Raw genomic sequence first — 21,179 nt, forward strand, 5'->3', positions numbered from 1 at the left:
CAGCTGATCGATGTTTCTCTCTCATCGATGTTTCAAACTCTCTATCCCTCTCCCTTCCTCTCTGTAAAAAAAAAAAAAAAAAAAAATGCATTTAAAAAAAAAACAAAAAAAAAAAAAAAAAAAAAAAAGACCGTACCTTTTTATGTAATGATGTTTACTTTGAATTTATATTAGTTCACACAAACACTGCATCCATGCTTTTGTTCCGGCCCTCCGGTCCAGTTTAAGAACCCATTGTGGCCCTCGAGTCAAAAAGTTTGCCCACCTCTGGTCTAGTAGGTCCTCAGTATGCCCCCTTTGTTCAACCTCCAATATGAGCAGACAGGATTGTACTGAGCTAGACCCTTACCAGCTGGGTAGGAATGTCTATAGCTAATGCCTGCTTTGGAGATCTCTCCTAAGAGGGAGCCTCCCCCTCCCGGAGGGCTCACCACAGACAATAAGATTCCTGGCCTGTGTCAAAGAAAAGACCAGGGTTGGCTCAGGGAGGGTATGATAGGTGCTCCCGGACCTCTACCCTTTGCTGGCCAGCCCCCCTGACGGTTCCTTTGTGGAGTCTGCTGCTTCCAGTGACCTTCCCCTCCTTCACTCACAGTCCTTAAAGTGATTTTTCAGAAGTAGCTGAGCTCAGCAAGCATTTTCACAAAGAGTAAGGATAAGGAACATGAAAACAAAATGGAAGGAAATAAGAAAATTATCCAAACATTACAGTTCTGCTTAGGCCAGTGGTCGGCAAACTCATTAGTCAACAGAGCCAAATATCAACAGTACGACGATTGAAATATCTTTTGAGAGCCAAATTTTTTAAACTTAAACTAGATAGGTAGGTACATTGTTATTAACTTAATTAGGGTACTCCTAAGGCTTAGGAAGAGCCACACTCAAGGGGCCAAAAAGCCGCATGTAGCTTGAGAGCCGCAGTTTGCCGACCACAGTCTTAGGCTAGTCACATTCTAGCTCCTAAGATGACTTCTTGTCCTTCAAAATCCTGCCCAGTTTTCTTGTATTCTTTGCCCTTGGTTCCCACATGGGTACATCCTACCTAGATACCCTTTCATCATCTTGACCTCAGAAGAATTCCCCTTCCAGGAAATTGACTGGTTGTGGTTAATGTCACTGTGCCACCTGGATGTTTGAGAAGAACCTTCCCTTCAGGTAAGATATCATAGGTCTTAGACAAGTAAATCCTTACTATACTGCTTGACACCTGAGGATCGGCTTCCTCTTAGTGTCTGTCAAATAAGTGAAGAGGAATGGAGGGAAGACTGAATTGCCCCGAAACATTCTGGGGTGGAATCAGTCATCTCAACTGGATTCCCATTGCCAAGCTTCCTAAAAAAGGAGTTTGCACTTGTAGTCTCCACTTTCTTGCCTCTTACTCACTCTTAAGCACGGTGCAGGCTACCTTCTGCTCCCACCAGCCCACTGATGCCAAATTCATTGGGTGTTTCTCAGCTCTCATCTTGCTTGACCACTCAATGGCATTTGACACTAATGACCTGCATTTTAAGCTCAAAAATCAGTTCTACACAGTGTGGAGCAAAAGTAGGTTTATAGTTGTGAGTACACGAAGCACGGAGTTTATTCTTGTATTATTATTTGTTAACTATCGTATTATTTTTCCATAGAAATGACTATAAACTATTTTTGCTCCACCTGTATAGGAGCCCAGATAGGGGAGGCTTGCTTTCACAGTAGTTTAGGTTGACCACTGGTGATGTGAAAAGGTCCAGGAGTCCTGCCTTCCAGGAATAGGGGTGGGTTGGGTGAGTCCTGACCCCTGGTACATTATCTCCTGTGGAATTCTTTTTTTTTTTTTTAATATTTTATTGACTTTTTACAGAGAAGAAGGGAGAGGGATAGAGAGTTAGAAACATCGATGAGAGAAACATCAATCAGCCGCCTCCTGCACACCCCCTCCTGAGGATGAGCCCGCAACCCAGGTACATGCCCTTAACCGGAATCGAACCCGGGACCCTTGAGTCTGCAGGCCGACGCTCTATCCACTGAGCCAAACCAGCCAGGGCTCCTGTGGAATTCTTGAAGGAGCTGAGGGTGTGTGACCGGGAGAAGGGAACTCTGGGGGAAGCTTCCTGGGCTCCCAGATCTTGGGAGGGCTCTGCAAGGAAGAGATGGAAGTCTAATTCTCTATAGTTTCTAAAGACATACCTTAGGATGGAAGTTACAAGGAGACAGATTTTAGTATAGTACTAAGAAAGGATGGTCTAAGTATTTAAGAAGTCCAAAATTAGAGCTGAGGCAGTATGTCTCTTGTGTGTGGTAATGGTTGGGTAGAGGTGGCCTGGTTTCATTTTAGCTCTCTAAAACTTACGAGACACGGTCCCTCTGCTCCTCTCGTTCCATATTCTTCCCAGGTAACCTTAATCTATTCTTACGTCTTTAATTTTACTTCAGTTACATTAATGATTCAGCATTTTGTATATCTAGTCCAAACCTCTCTTTAAAACTGGATATCTAGCTGCCTCTTAGATATCATCCCACTGCTGAGTGTCTCCTAAGCACCTCATGCTCAATAGATATTGAGAGCTTACCAGGTGCCAGGCATCTACCTAAAATTGCATTCCCAAACTCGTGCCTCCTTCCAGTGGTGTACTAGGGGTGAGGCAGTGAGAGCAGTCCACCCTGGTTTGGGCGTAAAAAGGATACAACAATAATAAAATTGACTAAATGTTGGTCTGCTCTGGTGTCAAATATGCTCTCTCTGCCCCTGTCTCCTTTATATCTGTCTTAGTGAGTAGCATGAAGCTAACTAAGGCACAAACTTTGAATTGGGTTCTACTTTCTCTCACTGCCCCATATCCCCTTCAGTCCTCCTTTACATCTCCAATATCTGTTGCTTGCTTGATAGATATGACTACTGTCTCATCTCCTGGCTACTACCCAGCTTTATTTAGTGTATTGTTCTTGATGCTTCGGAACCGGAACAATCACTGTAAAACACAACTCTTTAAAGCAGCAGTTCTCAACCTGTGGGTCGTAACCCCTTTGGCGGTTGAACGACCCTTTCACAGGGGTCGCCTAAGACCATCCTGCATATCAGATATTTACACTACGATTCATAACAGTAGCAACATTACAGTTATGAAGTAGCAACGAAAATAATTTTATGTTTGGGTCGCAACATGAGGAACTGTATTTAAAGGGCCAGAAGGTTGAGAACCACTACTTTAAAGGCTCTCTATTGCCTGTAACTAAGCTCTTCCCTTAGCAAGAAAACTATGATCTTTCTCAGCTGATATTAAGTGTCTTCCTCCATCCTTCCATGTATTCCAGTGCTCCAACTTAAAGCTGTTCTGTCTACTTCTTTTATTGTCCAGTCCACTGAGCAAACTGTGAGCCCCTTATGGGCAGGCGTTAAGTATTACTCTTTTTTTTTTAATATAAATTACTTATTGTTTAAAGTATTACATAAGTCTCCTTTTTCCCCCATTGACCTCTCCCCGGTCGCCCTCACCCCCCAGCACATGCCCTCACACACCACCCATCTGTGTCCATTGGTTATGCTCATATGCATACATACAGTCCTTTGGTTGATCTCTTACCTCCTTATCCCCCACCATCCCTCATAGGTTGGATAGTCTGTTCGATGGTCAAGTAATAATCCATTGTATTTATGTACCACCACTTTCTTATCCACTCATCTAAAGATGGGCACTTGGGTTGTTTCCATATCTTGGCTATTATAAATAACGCTGCCGTGAACACAGGGGTGAATATATTCTTTTGAATTAGTGTTTCGGGTTTCTTCAGATAAATTTCCAAAAGTGGAATCAACTGGACCATAAGGCAGTCCCATTTTTAATTTTTGAAGATAACTCCATACTGTTTTTCACAGTGGCTGCACCAGTCTGCATTCCCACCAGCAGTATACAAGGATTCCCTTTTCTGCACATCCTTGCCAACACTTGTCATTGTTGATTTATTGATGATAGCCATACAAATAAGTGTGAGGTGGTACCTCATTGCTGTTTTGATTTGCATCTCTTGGATGCTTAGTGACTTTGAGCATGTTTTCATGTCTCTTGGCTTTCTGAGTGTACTCTTTCGAAAAGATTCTTTTTAGGTCTTTTGCCCATTTTTTGATTGGGTTGTTTATTTTCCTTTCGTTGAGTTGTATGAGTTCCCTGTAAATAGTGGAGATTAAACCTTTATCAGAGATAACATTGGCAAATATGTTCTCCCATGAAGTGGGCTTTCTTGTTTTGTTGATGATCTCTTTTGCTGTGCAGAAGCTTTTTATTTTGATGTAGTCCCATTTGTTTATTTTCTCCTTAGTTTCCATTGCCCTAGGAGCAGGATTGGTAAAGATATTGCTACGACACATCTGCAATTTTGCTGCCTATGGCTTGTTATAGGATTTTTATGGTGCCCTGTCTTACGTTTAAGTCCTTTATCCATTTTGAGCTTCTTTTTGTGTACGGTGTAAGTTGGTGGGCTAGTTTCTTTCTTTCTTTTTTTTTTTTTTTGCATGTATCTGTTCAATTTTTCCAACACCATTTATTGAAGAGACTGTCTTGACTCCATTGTATGCTCTTGCCTCCTTTGTCAAATATTTATTGAGCATAATGGCTGGGGTCAATCTCTGGGTTCTCTGTTCTGTTCCCTTAGTCTATATGTCTATTCTTGTGCCAGTACCAGGCAGTTTTGAGAACAGTGGCTTTGTAGTATACTTTGATATCTGGTATTGTGATCCTTCCAACTTTGTTCTTCTTTCTCAAGATTGCTGCAGCTGTTTGGGATTTTTTTTTATTCCAGATGAATTTTTGGAGAGTTTGTTCTAGACCTTTGAAGTATGCCATTGGTATTTTAATGGGGATTGCATTGAATCTATAGATTGCTTTGGGTAGTATGGACATTTTAATGATGTTGATTCTACCAATCCATGAATATGGTATATTCTTCCATTTGTTTATGTCTTCCTCTATCACTTTTTCAGTGTCCTGTAATTTTATGAGTACAGGTCCTTTACCTCCTTGGTTAAATTTATTCCTAGGTATCTTAATTTTTTTGTTGCAATGGTAAATGGGATTGTTCTTTTAGTTTATCTTTCTGTGAGTTCATTAGTGGTGTATAAAAAGCCATACATTTCTGGGTGTTAATTTTGTATCCTGCTAAATTGCTGAATTCATTTATTAGTTTAGTAGTTTTTTGATGGAGTCTTTAGGGTGTTCTATGTACAATATCATGTCATCTGTGAATAATGACAATTTTACTTCTTTTCCAATCTGGATGCCTTTTATTTCTTGTTCTTGTCTGATCACTGTGGCTGGCACTTCCAGTACTATGTTGAACAGGAGTGCTGAAAGTGGGCATCCCTGTCTTGTTCCTGTTCTTAAGGGAAATGGTTTTAGTTTTTGCCCATTGAGTATGATGTTGGCTATAGGTTTGTCATATACGGCTTTTATTATGTTGAGGTATGATCTCTCTATTCCGTCTTTGCTGAGAATTTTTATCAAAAATGGATGTTGGATTTTTGTCAAATGCCTTTTCTGCATCAATTAATATGATTATGTGATTTTTGTCTTTCAATTTGTTTATGTGATATATCACATTTATTGATTTGCGGATATTATACCAGGCTTGCATCCCTGGAATAAATCCCACTTGGTCATGGTGTATGATCTTTCTAATGTAATGTTGAATCTGATTTGCTAGAATTTTGTTGAGGATTTTAGCATCTATGTTCATCAGGGATATTGGCCTGTAATTCTCTTTCTTTGTAGTGTCTTTATCTGGTTTTGGGATTAGGGTAATGCTGGCTTCATAGAAAGAGCTTGGAAGTGTGGCTTCCTCCGGAATTTTTTGGAATAGTCTGAGAAGGATAGATTTTAGTTATTCTTTGACTGTTTGGTAAAACTCTCCTGTGAAGCCATCTGGCCCCAGGCTTTTGTTTGCTGGAAGCTTTTTGATGACTGCTTCAATTTCTTCCTTAGTTATTGGCCTATTGAGATTTTTTTTTTTATTCTTCTTGATTGAGTTTTGGAAGGTTGTATTTTTATAGGAATATGTCCATTTCCTCTAGGTTGTTTACTTTATTGGCGTAGAATTGTTCATAGATAGTATTTTTTTTTTAACAATCTTTTGTATTTCTGTGGCGTCTGTTGTTATTTCATCTCTTTCATTTATGATTTTGTTTATTTGGGTCCTGTTCAGCCTCCAAGTCTTTGAATCTTTTTGATTATTTTTATTGTAATTGATTTCTAATATTATGCCTTTGTGGTCTGAGAAGATGCTTGATATGAATTCAGTCTTCTTGAATTTGGAGAGACTTTGCCTGTGACCCAATATGTGGTCTATATTTGAAAATGTGCCATGTGCACTTGAGAAGAATGTATATTCTGTAGCTTTGGGGTGAAATGTTCTGAAGATGTCAATTAAGTCCATCTGATCTAGTGAGTCATTTAGGATTGCTGTTTCTTTGCTGAATTTTCCTCTATAGGATTTATCCAGTGATGTCAGTGGGGTAGTAAAGTCCCCTACTATGATCGTATTGCTGTCAATCTCTCCCTTGATATCTTCCAGAAGTTTCTTGAGTGCTCCTGCATTGGGTGCATATATGTTTACCAGAGTTCTATCCTCTTTTATTGAAAATATATTTTATTGATTTTTTACAGAGAGGAAGGGAGAAGGATAGAGAGTCAAAAACATCGATGAGAGAGAAGCATCAATCAGCTGCCTCCTGCACACCCCCGCACCGGGGATGTGCCTACAACTAAGGTACATGGCCTTGACCGGAATCGAACCTGGGACCCTTCAGTCCCCAGGCCGACACTCTATTCAGTGAGCTAAACCGGTCAGGGCCAGAGTTCTATCCTCTTGTTGTATCGATCCCTTTAGTATTATGAAGTGGCCTTCCTTATCTCTTGTTATGGCCTTCACTCTGAGGTCTATTTTATCAGATATAAGTATTGCTGCCCCAGCTTTTTTTTCATTTCCATTTGCCTGAAAGATATTTTTCCATCTCTTCACTTTCAGTCTGTGTGAGTCTCTTGTTCTGAGGTGGGTCTCTTGTAGACGGCATATATATGGGTCGTGTTTTCTTATCTATTCAGCCACTCGATGTCTTTTGATTGGAGCATTTAGGCCATTTACGTTTAAAGTTAGTATTGATAGGTACTTCTTTGTAGCTATTTTTATTTTTTGTGCCTGTGTTCCTTCTTCTCTTTGTTTTTTTTCTTCGTTTTACAACAGTCCCTTTAGTATTTCTTGCATTGCTGGGTTGGTAGTGATAAACTCCCTTAGCCTTTTTGTTTTTTTCCGTCTGTGGAGCTCCTGCTTTCCCCTTCAATTTTGAATGATAGCCTTGCTGGATAGAGTATTCTTGGATTCAGTCCCTTGCTTAGCATCACTTTGTACTAGTATATTTCCTTCCATTCCTTTCTGGCCTGATGTGTTACTGTTGAGAAATCATTTGATTATCTAATGGGAGAACCCTTGTAGGTAACTTCTGTCTCTCTCTTGCAGCCTTTAAGATTCTCTCTTTGTTATTAACATTTGCCATTGTAATTACAATGTGTCTTGGTGTGGGTCTTTTTGGGTACATCTTGTTTAGGACTCTGTGGTTGTGTGACTTTTTCTTCCCAAATCAGGGAAGCTTTCAGACATTTCTTCAAATAGGTTTTTCTAACCCTTGCTTCTCTTCTTGTCATTCTTGCACCCCTATTATACATATGTTGCTTCATTTCACGTTGTCCCAAAGCTCCCTCAGGCTCTCCTCCTGTCTTTTGTTTTTTTTTCTCCAATTGCAGTTCAAATTGGATGTGTTTTGCTGCCCTGTCTTCTAATTCACTAATTTGGTCAACTCTGCTTCTCCTAGTCTACTGTTGAAAGCTTCCATATTGTTTTTTATTGTAGCTATATCATTCTTTATTTCCTCCTGATTCTTACATAGGTTGTTGATTTTCTCATCCATTTGGTTTATGAACTGTATGACCCTTATTCTGAACTAGAGACCTGGTGCATGAAATTTGTGCACTCAGGGGGCGGTCCCTCAGCCTGGCCCACACCCTCTTGTAGTCCAGGAGCCCGCAGGGAACAGGCCTAAGCCATCAGTTAGACATCCTTAGCACTGCTGCAGAGGCGGGAGAGGCTCCCACCACTGCCGCTGTGCTCGCCAGCCGTGAACCTGGTTTCTGGCTGAGCGGCACTCCCCCTGTGGGAGTGCACTGACCACCAAGGGGCAGCTCCTACGTTGAGGGGATTGGGGTAAAATTGGCTCTCTGACATTTCCCAAGGGGTCCCGGATTGCGAAAGGGTACAGGCCAGGCCGAGGGACTCCACCAGTGCACAATTGGGGCCGGGGAGGGGTGTGGGAGGTTGGCCAGCCAAGGAGGGACTGCAAGAGGGCTCCAGGGCATGTTCGTCCAGTCTCGCTCAATCCTGATTGGCCGGACCCCTGCAGCAAGCTAACCTACCGGTCAGAGCGTCTGCCCCCTGGTGGTCAGTGCATGTCATAGCGAAAGGTTGAGCGACCTTAGCATATCATTAGCATATTATGCTTTGGTTGAATGGACGACCAGATGACCTGACACTTAGCATATTAGGCTTTTATTATATAGGATTCTTTCTTTTTACATATTGTATGTCTTGGTTTCATTTAGTTCCTTTTCTGGTTATCCCTCCTTTTCTTTCCTTTGGGGTTTGTTCTTCTGTCTCCCTATTTAGCTTTTATCAAAGGATCTAGGTGTCGAGTCGCATAGAGCCTGTGGCTGCAGCGGTGGGCTTGGTGGCAGGTCACGTGGTTGTGGGCAGCAGCAGCTCCTCAGACGGTTGCAGGGTGGCCACTTCTTACGTGTTCACGGGGCAGCCGCTCCTCACGTGGTCACAGGCGTCAGCTGCTCCTCGTGTGGTCGTGGGTGGTGGCTGCTCCTTGAGGAGTCACAGGGTGGCTGCTCCTCGCGTGGTTGTGGGCAGCAGCTGCTCCACAGGCAATCGCGGGCGGTGGCTGCTCGCCCTGCTGCTGGAGTGGTCACAGAGCCCGGGGCTGCTGCGTAAGGCTCGGCTTTTCGTTCGCGCGTTCACGATGCCCAGGGCTAAAGCGTCTGGCTGATGGGAGGGGATTGCCCTCTGGAACTCATATGAGCCCTCAGCTGGGGAGGCTGGAGTCCTGGTGTTCGTGGGTCTGCAGCCAAGGCAGCAGGTCCTTGGCCAGAGTGGCTGTAGGATCCCGGGTGGTGTCTGAGAGCACGCTGGGTGGAGATGAGGCTGGGCTCCGGTCACAGCAGCTCTCCTGCTTCAAGATGGTGTGGCCTCTGTGGCACTCCGGGAGAGATTACAGCAGTGGCAAAGGCTGCCCAGCTAGGCGAGCCCGTCAGCCAGCCCCTGAGGGTCCTTGAGATCTAGCTCTTCCTCACTCAGACATACACACACACCACATGTCCACACACTCCCCTTTCACTGCCTCACTCACACTCTCTTCTTCATTGCCATCCTCCTGGCCGCCATCTTGGAATCAAGTATTATTTTTTGAGTCCTTAGTGCCTGACTCTTACTAAATATCAGCAAATGTTTGGGTGAATGGATTTATGTGGGTAAAATGGCATCCTCAGCTCAAAGCAGAGACAGTTTATAAATTCTAATTTAAACAAAAAACAAGAACAGACTCTTGGCTTAAATTTTGACTTCTTCTCATCCGTCTGCCTGGTCACGATTTGCAGAAAGCCTATTGAAGTCCCTGCCCAGCTATCTCTAAATCTGATTTCTCCCCTCTCTGCTGTAACAAAACAAGAGGCTAGTGCACTGGAGAGAACATAGGCTTTGGAATGAGACAGACCTTGGTTCATTTCTTGGCACTATCATTTTTTAAGCTGTAGGATCTTAGGTAACCCCTCTGAATCTCATTTTCACATCTATAAAATGTAGTCCACAGTACCTACCTCACAGCATCATTCTGAAGAATAATTTGAAACTTTTAGGAAGATATTTAATATATTGTAGGCCATCAGAAAATAGTAGCTGCTGATACTATTTTGAACTAGAGGCCCAGTGCACGAATTCATGCACAGGTGGGGTCTGGCTGGCCTGGCCCCAATCGGGGCGGATCGGGGCTGAGCCTGTTGAGAGGAGGAGACTGCAGGAGGTTGGCCGGCTGGCCCACCCTGATTGGGGCCCAATCGGGGTCAGACTGGATGGGGGGAGGGGCCACAGGCAATTGGCCAGTGGGCCCCACCCCTGATTGGGGTGGGGGGCCAATTAGGGACCAGCGGTTGGGGGGAGGGGCCCTGATCCTGTTCAGGGTGGGGGGTGCAATCGGAGGTAGGGCCGGTGGGGGAGAGGGGCTGTAGGAGGTTGGCTGGCCGGCCCTACCCCCTATTGGAGTGGGGGTGCTAATGGGGCAGGGCCGCTGGGGTGGAGGGGCTACAGGTCAATCAGGGTGGGGCAGGCCGATTGGAGGTGGGGCCAGCCTGGGGGAAGGACCGAGGGGAGATTGAACGGCCGCCCCACCCTCGATCAGGGTGGGAGTGTCCAATCAGGGGCAGGGCCGGCTGGGGGGAGCGGCCAAGGGAGGTTAGATGGACGGCCCCACCCCCCCATCGGGCCAGTTTGCTGGCTGCAGTGGGTGTTATAGCAACTGGTTATTCCAGTTGTTCTGGCATTCCGGTTGCTGGCTTTTTATATACAAAGATAGTCTTCAGATTTTCACATTTGGATCTGAAGGCTGGATATGAAGCCCGGTGTCCAGGGTGCTGGAGGTGGGGCCCTTTCTTGGGTGGGATGGGACCCATAGCTAATGGTGGGCTTTTTGAGGTCTATTTGTCTATGGATTCTATGTTGGATTTCCTAGCTTAAGACTCCATACCTGGGACATGTGTGTGCCCAACTTGTTTTCTCTTCCCTTTCTTGTAGGCTCCCGGGCCAGTGCCAGTACTTGGGCTTGCCAGTGGCAGATTACTTCAAGCAGTGGATTAATCTGAAAAAGGTACTGTGTCTGAGCCCCACTTGGGTGCTTCGTCAGGTTCTCCTGTGCCTCAGATCTCCCCTCCCTTGCTTGCTTTTCTTCTCATTTCTGTTCTTTTCTTTTTGTTGTTCTCATCTTTCCTTTTCTTTCTGTTCTCTTTTCTCAACATCCCTGTTTCCTCTTCTCCAGCTAATGAGCCTTGGAAGGTTGTGGTTATTTCTGGAAGTGGGGAGCTGCTTGTGGGGACCAGGCTGCTGAATGGAGTATGATACTTCCCTATTTGGTATCACCCAGATGTGCAGAGAAGTTCCAGTAAGGGGGTTTTCCAGGTTCTTGCTCAGAGGTGAATCTCTGGGCTGAGCTGTATTATTGCCAGGAGAGATGCGGTACTAACTGAATCTCTGGGAAAGTCTCCTCTTTAATGTGATCATGAGTGTGACCTCTGACCCTTCTGACTGGCCCTGGTATCTTCCTCTGGTTGGCACGTAGCGTTGGTTCAGGCTGGCTTTGGTCCTGCCTAGCCACAGCAGAGCCTTGCTCACATGAGAATAGCCATGGAAACTACAGCCCAGTTCCCGACGACCACCAAGCACCTGGGGAGAGGGCTGAGGCTGTGGGCTGGGAGGTGGGCCGTGGCAGATAATGGATCCTCATAAAACTCTTCTTTCCTAGTGTGTGCTGTACCTCCTAGGTAAACGGAAGAAAGGAGGCGTAGGAATAGACTCCCTAGATCCCTGCTCTAGTGGATCCTTGTTCCAGGAGGCTCAGTGCACTAGGGAGGCTCATCCCCATAAATCCTAAAGTAAGATCAACAGCCCTGGGAAGCCTCAGGAACCCCATGCCACCAGTCAGCAATGACTCCCAGGAAGCTTGGAGAAGGGAAAACACACCAGGGGTCAGAGTAGTGGCTGCCAGGGGGTTCAGAGAAGAGAGGTTATTGGAGGTCAGGCTGGGATCCTAAGGATTTGGGTCTTGAACTGGGCATATTCAAGGGAGATGCGATATGAATCTGAGGAGGAGAGGCTTTCTAGGCAGAGGAAGTAGTGTGCTTTTGGTGTGGGGGTGGGGCTAGAGCTAAGTGAGCATGGGAAGGAGCAGTGAAAGAGAATGACCTTGGACTTTGTTCCATAGGTCTCAGGGCAGCCATTATTTGTGGCAACATTTGTGAACTCTTTTGCTTTTCCATGGTACAGAGGCCTCTGCACTCTGCATTGTTTGTACTTTGACCCCTACCCATCTTTCCTGACACACATAGCCCCCCACCGCCTCATGCACCCAAACAACAGCTGCTTACTACCTGCCATCTTTGGCTGTGGAAGCCACGCTCTGTGCTACCTTCTGCTCTTGGCCTGCGACCTTACTTCTCTGTGAAATGCCCCCTAGTCATCTTCATCGGGTATTTTCCCTGTCCTTAAAGATTCAGCTCAGGTATCACCTCTGCAGCCAGTCTCTTGCCTTGAGGCTCCGTAACACTTTGGATCTTAGAGTGGTGAAACAGAGTCGGTGTGTGTGTTTCCTTACGGCCATGTCTATTTGGAGCACAGAGACTGAATCTGGTTCCTTTCTGTGTCCCCAGTGGCCAGATCAGGGCTAGGTACAGAGTATGTGCTTTGAATGATTGCTGGCTGTCTGGCTGGTCTTTGAGAGCTGGCTCCATAGAGGCCCTCTTACTCAGGATTTGACAGAGTTGCACGTGTGGGCGTGGTTAGGCCTGCGCTCCTAGAAGACAGCATGCCAGCTGTCAGAGTGCCTCTGAGGCTGCTTGCTGGCCTTGGCAAATGCAATGTGAAGGCCCGGCCAGGCGAAGCAGGCGCTGACCATGAACAATTGCTCTGTGAAGTTCACTAGACTTTTTGGTATATGGATCGTTCCCTGCCTCTAGGTTCCTTGGCAGAAAGGCAGGAAAGCAACCAACCCGTGTGGTAACATTGCCACTCAGGGCTACCTTGATGCTGCTGCAGGTGGAAGTGGGCTGCCGTAGCCTGTTCAGCTTGGTTCTCTGCCAGGCTGTGCTGAACCATAGAGGGAATGGGCACAGGGGAAACTGAGGACCTTAATCCCAGTTGGCCTTGTGATGACCCCTTGGGAAGTAAACTTAGCAAGTCTAAGAAAAAACAAGAGGTCTAACCCCTTCCTTCCTGCCCTCTAGCCACCTCATGTTGCAGCTTTGCTTGAAGGTCCAGCAGGAGAGACGTCTTAATTCCAGCCTTTGGTTCAGTCCTTGCCAGCAGCCATTCAAACAGGGAGGCTACAGGGCCCTGGAGGTGCAGGGGCATGGTGATCTTTCTGTTGTTTATACTGCATGACTTAGTGCAGGCTACACAAAGATACCTGCTCCCTTAAAAAGAGTAACAATAAAAGCAAAACCAGAGAGGTCATTGCCAAGGTTGTGGGAGTATCATGCAAAGGCTTACTCCATGCCTTCTTTCCCCATATGTGACCCACACTCTGACTATCTACAGCAGTGATGGTGAACCTTTTGAGCTTGGTGTGTCAGCATTTTGAAAAACCCTAACTTAACTCTGGTGCCGTGTCACATATAGAAATTTTTTGATATTTGCAACCATAGTAAAGCAAAGACTTATATTTTTGATATTTATTTTATATATTTAAATGCCATTTAACAAAGAAAAATTAACCAAAAAAATGAGTTTGTGAGTCACCTCTGTCACGCGTGTCATAGGTTCGCCATCACTGATCTACAGGATCCTCTCCTGTCCTTGCTCTTACTTGGTCTCTCCTTCCTTTCCTTCTCTTCTCAGCTCCCCTACAGAGCTTTTCCCCATTAAAAAAGTGGGGAGGGTTCTGGTCTGCTTGGCCACCTAGATCTGCCTAGTAAGTAAGCAACTGGGAGTGAATTCACCATTCCCATTTCCTAAGGCCTCTAATCTGAGGAAAGGCAAAATGTTGTTTTTCAGCCTCCCCCTCCTGTCCAGAAACGGTGCGGGTTGCATCGGGGAAAAGCAGCTTTTAATGACCAGATTTCCACATCTCCCGCCTCCACCTACTTCCCCTGTAGCACAGTGGAGCAAGCCAATGTTTGCTGACATTTGGAGTGTCATTGAATGATCTTATACTCTTATTGAACTGTCAGCTTAGAGAGGACTTGGGGCCCTGCTCTCAGCTCCCTCCAGGAGATCAGAGCTTCACTGAGGGGCCAGAAGAATACACACACACACACACACACACACACACACGCACGCCCATGTATAGTCATGTGAACACATACACACAAGTGGGCATACCCAAAATTGCTAATAGGTACACATACAGGCATAATACATATTCACATAGTCACCTGTGGAAATATACAGACATAAATGTGTTTATATAAACATAATCATAGGGTGTAAAGACACATGAATAAAAAGAAACATACACATCTTCATCAATAAACATATCCTTGAGTGCCTTCTGTGTTCCAGATACTGAACTAGGCCCAGGAGATATAACAGAAAAGATGGATGTTAAATAATTTTAATTGTACTATAACAATACAATTGTTAAAAATTTCAGAGTCATGGGGACTCGACCTATGGGGTTGGAGAATGGTTCCCTGAGGGGTGGCTAAGCTGAGATCTGAAGGATGAGCAGGAATTGGCTAAGGTTGTGGCAAGGCCCTGAGGTGAGAAGAAGCCTGGCAGCTTCATGGAGCTAGAATGTAAGTTCCATGAGAGCAGAGAATTTTTGCCTCTTTTGTTCACTATTCTGGCCCCATCACTAATCATTATTTGTTGAATGAATGACTGCCTGAAGCATAGTCGATGTGGGGAAGTGAGGAGGGTGGCATGAGGTGACACTGGAGGGGGAGCTTATAGGCCACACTTTAGACTTTATCTTTGTCCGTGGGGTAAGGGGAAGCTAGTAAAGGGCACTAAGCATAGAAGAGGCTTCAAAGGAGCGAGAAAGGGCAGGAGCTGTGGTAGGGCAAGCGTGGGGTTGAGGCAGGTTTTGTGGTTTAAGATGGGAGACATATGTGCTTGTTTGTAGGCACTATTAGAGAAGGAAGGGTTGAAAATATAGGAGTAAGAGAGGTCTCTGAGAAGGTGAAAGGAGATAGGATGGGAAGCCCAGTTTCTTGAAATTGGCTGTCTTCAAGAGGAAGGTCCCTCTTCCATTGTGATGGGGGAAGAAGAAGATAGCTGCACATAGATGCAGGCAGGCTTGTGGGTTTGATGATGGCAAGTTGAAGTAGTTCCCATCTAATAGCATTTTTTCTGTGAAGTAGATGAGTCATTTGCTGGTAACTAATAGGGGAGAGATGGGAAGGTTTGGAGAAAGTGGAAAAAAAATTGCTATATTTTAGTAAATAGAAGTATGAGCTGACTTGAGAAGTATAGTAAGATTTTAGGCAGTGCTCAGGGCTCAGTTGGGGCTGATGACACTAATTTATAGTGGAACTACTGTGTTCAGTGGCATGACTTATTTAGTAGAGCTCAGCTGCCTGGCTATGGGCATGCAGAAGACAGACATTTAGCCTGGTTGGTGTTGCTCAGTGGTTGAGCGTCGCGGAACCAAGAGGTTGCCGGATCAAGGCACATGCTCAGGTTGCAGGCTTGATCCTAGGGGTGGGGCTGGTGGGGCCAGGGTTAGGGTGGGGGGGCGCTGAAAGGTGGGGCGGGGGAGCATGCAGGAGGCAGCTGATTAATGATGTTTCTCTTTCATCAATGTTTCTGTCTTTCTATCCCTCTCCCTTCCTCTCTCTCTAAAAGTCAATAAAAATGTATTTTTAAAAAGAAGATAGACATTTAGAGTCATTTTCCCATGAAGTGTGATGAAAGGAACAAAGGAGTTGAAGATATTGTCAAGACAGTGGTTGCCAAAATGGACTATGAGATCTAAAGTGGATATTGAGGGAAGTGAAGACAGCAAGGGGCCTGATGGAAAAAGCAGATAGGTCCTAGTAAGATGAGGAGCAGTTATATCAGGTATAGCTGAACGTGCCAGATGGGAGGATAATAGATTATGGTTAGACAGTAGGATCTCTGAATTAGTGATTTCAGAGATGGGACAGTTATAGGTATTAACAACTTCCAAGATGTGCCCATGGGAGTGGGTAGCTAAGGTTGGGTGGAGGAGAATATTATCCTATATAATAAAAGCCTAATATGCTAAGTGTCTGATTGTTGGTTCAACCGTTTGACCAGTCGCTATGACATGCACTGACCACCAGGGGGTAGACACTTCGACCAGTAGGTTAGCTTGCTGCTGTGGTCCAGCAGATCAGGACTGGGTGAGATGGGCTGGACACGCCCTGGGGCCCTCCCTTGGTTCCTCCTTGACCTCAATTGTGCAGCGATGGGGTCCCTTGGCCTAGCCTGCGCCCTCTTGCAATCCAGGACCCTTCGGGGGATGTCAGAGAGCCGGTTTTGGCCAGTCCCCACAGGCCAGGCCGAGGGCCCCCACCAATGCATGAATCCGTGCACCAGGCCTCTAGTTGTAAATAAGATGTCAAGAAATGGATAGGGCAGATGAGACCTCCATAATGATGTGAATAGATAGATATATACATGCATACATAAAATACACACACACACACACACACACACACACACACTCACTGCATATGCATGGAAACATAGGTATAAGTATATGTACAAATGCATGCCTGCACATATATATATATATATATACACACACACAAGTCACGTCCATCAGATTAAGCCATGCAAGTTCGTGCACATATACTCACAAATGGCCTGGAATTCCCTCTGATGTCTGAGCCTGTTTAGATGGGCTTTGGAGAAGCAGGCATGCAGCCTTAGGAGGATTCTGAGTCAGTCCTGGCAGACGGGACTCAGCCAGTCATGCTCAAAAGTTGTAGGGACGGGGGTCACCTAGAATTTAACAGACCCAGCTGTACCAGGACGTGAAGATTGCTGCTCCACTTTTCTTCTACCATTCTTCTACCGTCTGTGCTATATGCCCTGCTGCAATTTCTGGGTGCTCTGAAAGGGTGAGGCTGGGGCCAGCTGGGACAGAGTAAGGAAGAAGAGACCTTCTTGGGTTCCTCCAGAAGTATTTCTGCCTCCCCTCCCCTGGGAGTGGACAGTAGAGAAACTGCTGAAGGGAAGGTTGTTGTCTACGATTGAGTACGACTTTTTCTGACCTTGGAGCATTCAGAGTCCCAATCAGCGCAGTAATAAATTAAGGGCTTATGGAGGAATAAATTCTCGGCCTTAATGAAGTTCTTTGCTGGGGGCATAGTCAGGTCAGCAGGTCGGGGATGAAGCTGAGCTAGCTGGGCAGCCATCAGAAGTGGAAGGATCTGAAACTCCGTTGGTCAGGTCACTTTTTGGTGTTGTGGGGATAAAGCTGCATGAGTGTAGGCAGCCTGACAGAGGCTGGGACTCTATAGAATGCTAGCTGCATGGTGCTGGCTGCAGATTGGGGCTATTCAGAAGCTGATTTGGAAAAAACAGTAATGAAACAAAAAGGGAAACCAAGAGAGGCATGAAGATCTAGGGGCCCTGTGATGTGTTTATTTTGGAGTGAGGAGGACCACTCAATGGTAGGAACCAGAGTGGTCCAGGTCTTTGGCATCATCTGAAGTACAGTGTTATCTACGGGGCAGCAGGCGATTACAGACTGCTCTCCTGGTGGGAGCCAGTTCAGAGGCCAGGAAGATAAGGGCCTCTAGCTATCTTTGGGAAGAAATACTTGTACAGAGGACAAGACACAGGCGCCAGGTATAAATGAGGGAGAGGTGGGACGCAGGCAGTGACAAGGAGAGGACAAGTCGGAGAGCAGCCCAGAGCTTGCTGCTGGATTTGATGCTGTAGTCCCAGGAGGGGCCAGTTTGGGGGCTGGAGGCTACTGAATTATAGAGCTGAAACTAGAAGCCAGGCCTCAAGACTCCACATCATGAGCTTTTTCTCTTTTCATCCCATCCTCTGAAACATCTACCCTTGGGGATAAGCTCTTGGGATGCAGTCCAGAGGGAACAGTGCTGTATTTGGAGTCAGGGACAGTGGAGCTAGAGAGAATGTCTCCTTTCCTCTCATCTTCCTGCCCGATGGCAGAGTGCCCTGCCTGGGCTTTTCCTTTAAATATGTCTTACAGCTGTCTGAACTCTGAAATTTCTTTCACTCCTTCCCTCGCCTTGTTAACATGTGTTGCCTTTGGGGTAATCAGGGAAAAAATATTATGTCCTTTTACAATTACCGGGTTTTGGAATATTAAAATGTCTCGCTGCATCGGCACTGTTATTTTGATTGGTATTCTAACCTTTGACTAGCCCATAAAGCGCGCCGCTCCTGAAGCCAATATTGCAGGACTGAAATTTAATTCCGAAATGATTCCAGATAATAGGGAGACAGATAATATATGCATGAAGGATATTATGTTTGGACTAACTGCAGCAGGGCCAGGGCTGGGGAGCTGAATAATAGCCCAGAGTGAGTTATAATCTGTGGGACAGAAATGCCTTACTGTCAGGGCCAGGAAAGGAACTCTTAAATCAAAGGCCTGGGAAAGGGTACGATTGCAGTGTGCTTATTTTGACAGGAAGAACTCCAGAGTCAAAAGGATAGGTGTAGAAGGCTTTGGCCCATCCTTTCTCTTTAGCAAGATACCCAAGGCCCTGGATGATCTGGCTCATGGTAGCATCCCTATCTTCATATCTCCTGTTCCTCTACCATTCCAACCATATCAGACTTCTTGCTGCTCTTCACATATACCTGGTTGTTTCACTTCTCTTTGCTTATTCTGTTCCCTTTGCTTACATTGCCTTTCTCATTTAGTGTGTTGGAAAAACTCCTCTTCATCCTTCAAAACCCTCTTCTGTGAAGCCTTCACTGATGTTCCCACATCTCTGGTAGACATAGTTAATCACCTCTTTCTTTGTATGACTTCAGTACTTTGTAATGAGTGTCTCACATGCTTTTGTGATCATCTGCTTCCATGTTTATGGTTCCTACGAGACTGAGCCACTTGAGGTCTACATACCACCCATTTCTGTATTTCCGGTGCTCAGCACCGGGCCTGGCACACTCTAGGGATCAACAAGTATTAGTTGGACCCACACTGAGTACAGGGCTTTACTGTAAGTTCCAGAGTCCAGATGCCTATTCCCCTGCCAGATTTCCCAGACAAATAGACTTAGAGAAGTTAAGTGACATGCGTAAGGGCACATACCCAGGAAGAGGTAAAGCTAGGATTTGAACCCAGGTAGATGTATCCAACCCAGTCATGAAGCTGGAAGCCAGGATAGGAAAGATAGAAACACACTTCCCTGACTTCTTCCTTCCATAGCTCAGGTCTTGAGTCCTCTCTGCTGGAGACTGCACTGGTTCTTAACATTCATGGGACTCAAGTCCTGGAAGGAGTTGTGCCTCCTGTTGCTACTAATAACCTGTGTACAGTTATTTCACACAAGACACTTCTCTATTATGACTTTGTACCTACCTTGAGAAAGGTACCTAAGTGTGATTTTGGAGAGCTCTTAAGGAGGTAGACAGGCAGAGTACATGGAGCTCTTAGTAAAGTCTGAAAATTTCACAGACATTCCCCTCCCTTAAGCACTTGGTGGAACTTATATTTAGGTGTATGTGATAAAGAAAATATATAATGAAAAAAGTTACAGTGAATTTGGTTGACTTTTAAATGGATTTATATTTTATTAATTACAATGCTATCTATTTGTCCATAAGCCCGGACAGATAGTAAGGCTATATATGAGACTTACCCTTAACTTAGTCTTCAGGTGATGCTTGGTATATACACTGGCCCCTGGGGATGTGGCTCACAGGCTGGAAAGCATTGGAACAAGCGAAAAAGCTTAGGAGCCAGATGAGCCTTGCTCATACTTCTAATATTGCTGCCAACTAGCTGTGTGATGGGGATCAGTTCCATAACCTCCCTGAAAATATAAAAGATGACTAATGCCCTGGTCGGTGTGTTCAGTTGTTAGAGTGATTAGCCCATAGGCCTGCGCACCAAAGATTCGCTGTTCCCAGTCAAGGGCACTTACATCGGTTGCAGGTTCACTCCCTACCCTTCGTCAGGGCATGTGCAGGAGGCAACCAGTCCTGTGTCTGTCTCACATCGATATTTGTTTCTCTCTCATTTTCTCTGTCTCCCTCCCTCCCTCTCCTTCCCTTCCATTCTCTCTGAAAAGCAATGGGAAAAATATCCTCAGGTGAGGATTTAAAAAACAAAAGGAATAGACTATTGTTGCAAATAATAAACTGGATGAATCTCTAGGAAATAATCCTAAATGAAAAAGCCAACCTCAAAAGATCGCATACTGTACAGTTTTATTTCGATAGAATGACAAAATTTTAGCACTGCAACAGATTAGTGGGCCGGGGTTAATAATGGGGCAGAGGCGGCGGGAGGGAGGTGCGGCTGTACAAGGGCAGTTCATGAGATGCTTGTGATGGACCTGCGCTGTGTTGTGACTGCGGTGCTGGAAACACAAAGCTACATAAGTGCATAGAATCGCAAACACTAAGCGCGTGCATGGAAAAATATCCTCAGGTGAGGATTTAAAAAACATATTTTTAAATGATGTTTTTAAAAAACATTTTTTTTAAATGATGACTAATTTCTTACATATGGAACTTAGTCTCTGGAGTTCAGTAGACTTGATTTAGAATTTCAGCTTGGACTTACTAGCTGTGGGGTTTTAGGAAAGTCACTTCACTTCTTTCAGCCTCAGTATTTTCCTCTGTAACACAGGAAAACAGTACCCACCCTGGAGTTGTCCTGGGACTGAAATGATAGCCCTGTGCCTGTGCTCTCCCTGCTCCTTGCACCGTCTTCTTCACCCCTGTAGCCTAGTCGTCTCACCGAGGCTGCAGGAGTGAAGGAGACAGGAGCTCAAGGCAAAGAAACCAGCCTTTGTGGACAGGAGCTAAGAAAAAGAGGCCCGAGTGGAACCCAAGGGAGCACTGGGAAGGGGGAGCCTGATCCCATCCTTGGACTAACTAACCCTCAGCTCACAGAGGAACAGAGTCGATCATCTCATTGTCCTTGAATTTCAGCTGCCGTCAGCACGTCTGTTATCCAATGAAGTCCAGTCACATTCACCTTCGGACAGTTGCTGGCTCTGTCACCCACCTGTGTGATGACCTTGGACAAGTTAGTTTCCTTCTCACAACCTTGGTTTCCTCATTTGTAAAGCAGAGATGATAATAATAAACAGGTGCTGCTCTAAATGCTCCATATAAATCCAATCCTCAGACAACTCCTTACGTACAATTATTAGCCATCTTACAGATAAGGAAACTGAGGTACAAGATGTGAAATACCTTTCATA

General features: G+C 45.3%; 1 protein-coding gene across 12 annotated transcripts in view; it reads left to right on the forward strand.

Moving 5' to 3' along the window:
* The window catches only part of ERI3 (ERI1 exoribonuclease family member 3), a 134,916-nt gene that overhangs the window by 62,522 nt on the left and 51,215 nt on the right, over window positions 1-21,179 (forward strand). For 11 of the 12 annotated variants that reach the window (XM_015567541.1, XM_015567548.1, XM_015567546.1 and 8 more), the window contains one exon: window positions 10,867-10,939. In XM_015567541.1, coding sequence (XP_015423027.1) covers window positions 10,867-10,939 — 73 coding nt within the window. Of the gene's footprint in view, window positions 1-10,866; window positions 10,941-21,179 lie in introns of those variants that run through there. The other variant, XM_015567542.1, reaches the window with a different exon arrangement.

This window comes from Myotis davidii, unplaced genomic scaffold (assembly GCF_000327345.1).
Source record: "Myotis davidii unplaced genomic scaffold, ASM32734v1 scaffold924, whole genome shotgun sequence".
Lineage (NCBI taxonomy): Eukaryota > Metazoa > Chordata > Mammalia > Chiroptera > Vespertilionidae > Myotis > Myotis davidii.